General features: G+C 47.7%; 1 protein-coding gene across 1 annotated transcript in view; it reads left to right on the forward strand.

Annotated features, from left to right (window-relative positions):
• The window catches only part of gpnmb (glycoprotein (transmembrane) nmb), a 253,322-nt gene that overhangs the window by 131,516 nt on the left and 115,806 nt on the right, over positions 1 to 6,000 (forward strand). The window contains exon 3 of the mRNA XM_072447278.1: positions 721 to 861. Within this exon, the coding sequence (XP_072303379.1) occupies positions 721 to 861 (141 nt within the window). The remainder of the gene's footprint in view (positions 1 to 720; positions 862 to 6,000) is intronic.

A 6,000-nucleotide genomic window follows, 5' to 3' on the forward strand; every position in this document is an offset into this window, starting at 1 on the left:
ACTCCAATATTAATACTGTTCTGTGGTAAGACCCGCCCATTGGGCGGAGCCTTCCTGAAGTAGAAAGAGTTGTTTGTTTCAACAGAAACTCCCCCTTGTATCTACCGAGCCTATTCAGAATCTTAATGGGCTATTAGAATCCTCTTTGTCTTTGTGAGACCCTGGCTCAACCACCCTGAGGACCTGATTAGCATCTAAATGTCCTGGTCCTGGTCCTCTACCTTTCCAGGGGTTCAGTATTCCATTATAGATACCAGGAAGATTGAATCTTAGCCCTCCATTTCTGTTTAAAGAAGGTCTTTCTTTTTTTAACAAAAATAGCTTCCTTGACTCCTCTTTCAGCCAGGAAACTAGCAGACAACAGGAATCACCTGAGGTTCAATCTTAGATGCAGACACCCACTGAGGGAACCCTGACCCTGAACTACTCTGAGGGAAACCTGACCCCTGACCCTGAACCAATCTGAGGGAACCCTAACCCCTGACCCTGAACCACTAAGAGGGAACCCTGACCCTGACCCTGAACCACTCTGAGGGAACCCTGACCCCTGACCCTGAACCACTAAGAGGGAACCCTGACCCTGACCCTGAACCACTCTGAGGGAACCCTGACCCTGAACAGCTCTTTTTTTCTACATTCACCTGTTTCACTTTGACTTCATGTATTTTGCTGTCATGTTTGTGTGTTGATTAAAAGCATTTATTTTCCTGGTGTGTGAAGGCAAACCTCAGGTCATGTTGACCAGTGACAGCCCGGCCCTCAACGGCTCCACTGTGTCCTTCACGGCCAAGCTGCAGTACCCACCCTGCCAGAAGGAGGGCGCCAATGGGGAGCTGCTTTGGGATGAACACTGCGAGGACGGTACGGAGCTGGAGGCCTCAGGTGCCAGGCCACGCCCACCACCCCTCAGGCCACACCCACCACACAACAGAACACACCCATTATACAACAAGCCCTGCCCACCACAACTCAACTATGCCTAGCTCACTCTCAGGCCCATGTTAAGAATAGGATTTCTAAAAAGACTCAGCGTGATATTGTGCGGTTGTGTCCGCAAACTCTGCACCAGCAAAGAGAGTTCTCAGAGGTGAGGCAGAAGAGCTCTGAGCTCATAGACAAGGAGCCAGTTTGAGGACCTTTGTGTAATTCAATCACATAATACTGTATTTGTAAGACATTTAAAATAATAGCCTACTATTAGTTTCATCTGCTTCCAACTGCTTGTGTTAGCAATTAACCCCTTTACTCTTGGACTTTTTCTTTATCTATTTATTCAGCTTTGTCCAACATCTGATAAAAGGGAACTCTCAGGCTTATGTACATCTGTTATACATAAATATAAAGCTGTAACCCACTTATTTCCAGTCAAATCAATAATTATGTGAAGAATCAGGGCCAGTTTGTACTATATTGGACATTTATCTGGATTCTGCCTGGAAATGTAAAAGGAAAGTTACGGATGTAACTACGGTTCTATGAATCCGGGATGACCGCCAGAGGCGGTGCCTTAAGCACTGAATGATCATCTTTTGCTCATGCGCAGGTCGAGAATCTAATGACAACAAAGTCACCAGTGACCTCTCTGTGACCAGCGTGATTCTATAGTCATGTGACACCGAAAGCTCAGTCTCTTTCTTCTCGCAAGCAACGCGGATTCCGAAGGACTGATCGCTCTGGCGGTCATCCAGGATTCATCGAACCGTAGTTACATCCGTAACATTCATTCCTTTTCATTCCTTCTGACCGCCAGAGGCGGGGCTCTAAGCACTGGATGACACACATCAACAATGACCCTAACCCTGCTTAGAAAGCACTGACCCTTTCTTGGGCCATCATAGCACACAAAGAGGCAATCTGACTTCCGAACAGGAGTTGTGGCTTGTATGTAAACCTCCAAGGCCTGGACAGGGCAGAGTGGGTTACCAGGGGCCCCAGTGTCAAACCGTGCAAGTTGGAGGGCCTGAGCGCTACTCAAAGAAAACACCTTTGGAAGGAAAGAAGCATCCGGCCAAAGAGTGAGCCCTCAGCATTCCACCTGCAGCAGGACTCACCAACAGACAAGGCCTGTAGTTCACCGACTTGCTTACCAGAAGCCATAGCCAGGAGAGAGGCAGACTTAGATGAAATACCTGATCCAACGATTCAATCGGAGGAGTTTGTAGTGCATCCAAAACTAAGGACATATCCCAAGACAGGGCCACAAGGCGTCTAGGAGGGTGAAGCCGCCGCGCCCCCTTCAAGAAAAGTGACATGTTCCTGTCACCTCCCACCTTGAGACCCTCAAGGTATATGTCTGAGGGAGTCACAGCAGAGCCTTAGCAGCAGCGGAAACCAAACGCTGGCCGGCCAAACCGGAGCCACCAGGAGAAGGCTGTGTCCCCCTTGATGATCCCTCAATAGAGTCGGGAAAATCAGAGGGAATGGTGGAAATGTAAATCAATCAAATCATCAAATCAAATCAAATCAAATCAAATCAAATCAAACATTCACAACTCTGTTCAAAAACTATTTCCTTTGAGATCAATATTTCATCTTCCCTTCTATATTTGCCTTTGTATGATGAATAATAGGATTTCTTATAAACAGAATTTCGAAAGTTTGTGATATTAGGGTGAACCAGTTTTTGTCTTAAAGTGTTTCCTGGTTTAAAATAAACAGGGACTTTGTGTTGTCTAAAAATTCTCTGCAGTTTTTCCGACAGGCCAGACACATAAGGGATAGAAACACCCTTCCTTCTCTGTTCAGTTTCCCTTTTGTCCTGCTTCTTGGTTCTCTTCACTCTGTTGAGAGCCCAAGCGGGGTAACCACAGGCTGAGAGGGCATTTCAGACATGTTTTTCCTCTTTCTTCTTGCCCTCTGAGCTGGTGGGCACACCTTGAGCTCTGTGTTGTAAGGTTCTGATCACACCCAGCTTGTGCTGTAGTGGGTGGTTGGAACCAAAGAGCAGATACTGGTCCGTGTGTGTAGGTTTCCTATAGACTTCTATTTGGAGTTTCCCGTCCTCTCCTCTGATCGTGGAACAATCAAGAAAGGCCAAGCGATTCTCCTTAGCGTCTTCTTTTGTAAACCTGATATGTGGGTCCACAGCATTGATGTGATCAGAGAAGGTTTCCAGCTCTTGTTTCTTGATTGTTACAAAAGTATCATCGACATAGCGGAGCCACAGTTTTGGGGCTATGCCTGAGAATGAGGCCAGTGCCTTCTTCTCAAAGTGCTCCATGTACAGGTTGGCCACTATGGGAGAGACGGGGGAGCCCATGGCACAGCCATGAATCTGTCTGTAAAATTGTCCCCGGAATTGAAAGTAAGTGGTGTTCAGACAGATGTCCAACAGTTTACATATGTGTTCAGGTGTCAGTTTGGTCCTTTCCTGTAGGTGGTGTCTTCCTGCAGTCTGATCCTCACCGCTGCTACTGCATCAGAGGTCAGAGGTCAGATGCAGGTGAACAGGGACACAACATCATATGAAACCATGAGGTCATCTGGGTCCAGTTGGAGATGTTTCACTTTATCCACAAAGTTGTGCGTGTTTTCCACATGATGTTCCGAATTCCCCAGGACTTCCTCAGAGCGGTTCAGAGTCAGGGGTCCCTCAGATTGGTTCAGGGTCAGGGTCAGGGGTCAGGGTTCCCACAAAGTGGTTCAGGGTCAGGGGTCAGGGTTCCCTCAAAGTGGTTCAGGGTCAGGGGTCAGGTTTCCCTCAGAGCTGTTCAGGGTCAGGGTTCCCTCAGAGTGGTTCAGGGTCAGGGTCAGGGTTCCCTCTTAGTGGTTCTCAATAGAGTCGGGAAAATCAGAGGGAGTGGTGGAAATGTAAAGAGTTCTGGGCCAGTCGTTCGCCAGCGCATCCTGGCCAAGAGGACAGGCACCATCCATCAGAGAAAACCATAGGGGACAGTGAGTCGCCTCCCTGAACGCAAAGAGGACCTCTGCCCTGCCGAACATTCCCCAAATGCTGTCTACCACTGGGTATTACAAGGAGCTTTCGAGTCAAGTCCATCAGTCTCATTGATCTGGTGCCCCCCCATGTGATGAACCACTGTAGTGTTGTCGGAGCAAACCATGACATGTCTGCCACACCAAAGTGGAAGGAAGTAGTCCAAGGCCAGGCGCACTGCCATTAGCTCTAGGACACTCCCCGCTGACTGGTGGAGACAATGTTCTTTGAGCAGTGCACCTTTGTCATGTCGCACCCCATCCTTTGAGAGACGAAACGGTGGGCATCATCTTCCTCCGAGACGGAAAGGAGCCTAATGGAACACCCTGCTCTATCCATGACCTCGCCACTGAGGCAGGGACTCAAGACACTGGGATTACACATACATTAGCCGGCGCCTGTGAACGGCCCGTGCCGGATTTAAGTGCAAGCCCTTGACCCAGATTTGCATGGGGCGAAGACCACCTGACCTTTCCTGAAAATTGGGAAGCATGTCCATAATGCTGTCGACTCTCGGAGTTGAAGTATGAGCAGCTATGACAACGGAATTCTGTGTGATCCATAAAAAAACAGTCTCCTGGGCAGGGACCAAGTTGGTCATTGCAAGATTGACCCGCATACCCAACTGCCCAATGCGGTCGAGGACAGTTTGGGTGTCCTGAACAGTCCGACTGTAAGTTGGAGCACATCCAGGTAAGGCAGTATTTTTAAACTGCGTGCCTGGAGGGGAGCCAGAGTTGCAGCAACGCATCTGGTGAAAACCCTCTGCGACAGAGACAGACCGAACGGAAGGATTTGGAATTGGTAATGATGACCTCGAAATACAAAGCGCAGAAACTGGTAGTGGCAAGATATTGCCTGCAACATCTTTGTGGTTTTCGACATGAGAAATGACAGGGTTTTTAAAAATTGAGACCTCGAAAGTCACCATCACAGACTCCCCCATCATCACCGTGGACTCCTTCCGCTTCCTCTGCACCACCATCACCCGGGACCTTAGGTAGGAGCCCATCATCAGCTCCCTCATCAAGAAGACAGAAGATGTCTGATGCACCATCAGCTGCCAGCGCAGATCATGGTGCAGTTCTACACGGCCATCATTGAGTCCATCCTCACCTCCTCCATCACCTCCTCCATCACCTCCTCCATCACCGTGTGGTTCGCTGGAGCCACAGTCAGGGACAAACAGAGACTACAGCGCCCTCTGCTGAGAAGGTGATCGGCTGCAGACTTCCATCACTGCAGGACCTGTATGTCTCACGGACTCTGGGACTAGCAGGTCGGATCACACCTCATCCTATTTCTTTTTGATTCTATATAGGTTATTTATCATTGTTCTTTGTTTTATGTTGCACTGTATCACCAAATCAAGTTCTTCCGTTTGTGAATTTTATTCATTAGCAATGGCAATAAACCTTTTCTGATTCTTATTCTGATTCTAACCCCCCAGGCACCTGCTAATCAGCTGCGTTAGGACACCAGCACAACGGCCTATTGTGTCGACCAGAGTTATTTACATGTTCAATTGTAATTGTGTCTAAATAGTAGTTTTATAATTTTAAAGAACTTCTTTACAGAAAGACCTTACCATCTGCCTTTTTTGCCCATGTGCACAATAGTTGGACAGACCCAAATGGCATTGCTTATTAAAATAAGATCTTATAGCCATGTGAGTGTGATGCATCATTAGAAAGTTTAGGCCTTCTAGTTTCTGCAGATGTGCACATGAACTTACACTACAGAAGCCCAAACATTGAAAATGCATCCTTTTTTTGTGTGTTTTTTGAATATTGTCAATTTGTAAAGGTCCTAAGCAAGACATACTTCATTGTAAAAGTATGATATTCCCTGTACATGCTGTTTATCTTGTTGACAAGAACTGTGTAAAATTTCAGACTGTGACTGTTCGGTTTACCAGGAGCGGCTCTACTCCGAGCTCCCCCCGTGTGACTGAGCTCCTCACCCTATCTCTAAGGGAGCGCCCAGCCACCCGACGGAGGAAACTCATTTCGACCACTTGTATCCACGATCTTGTCCTTTTGGTCATTACCCAAAGCTCATGACCA

The sequence above is a fragment of the Eucyclogobius newberryi genome, unplaced genomic scaffold (assembly GCF_026437365.1).
Source record: "Eucyclogobius newberryi isolate DKJ021-1_F unplaced genomic scaffold, fEucNew1.0.hap1 SCAF_16, whole genome shotgun sequence".
Lineage (NCBI taxonomy): Eukaryota > Metazoa > Chordata > Actinopteri > Gobiiformes > Gobiidae > Eucyclogobius > Eucyclogobius newberryi.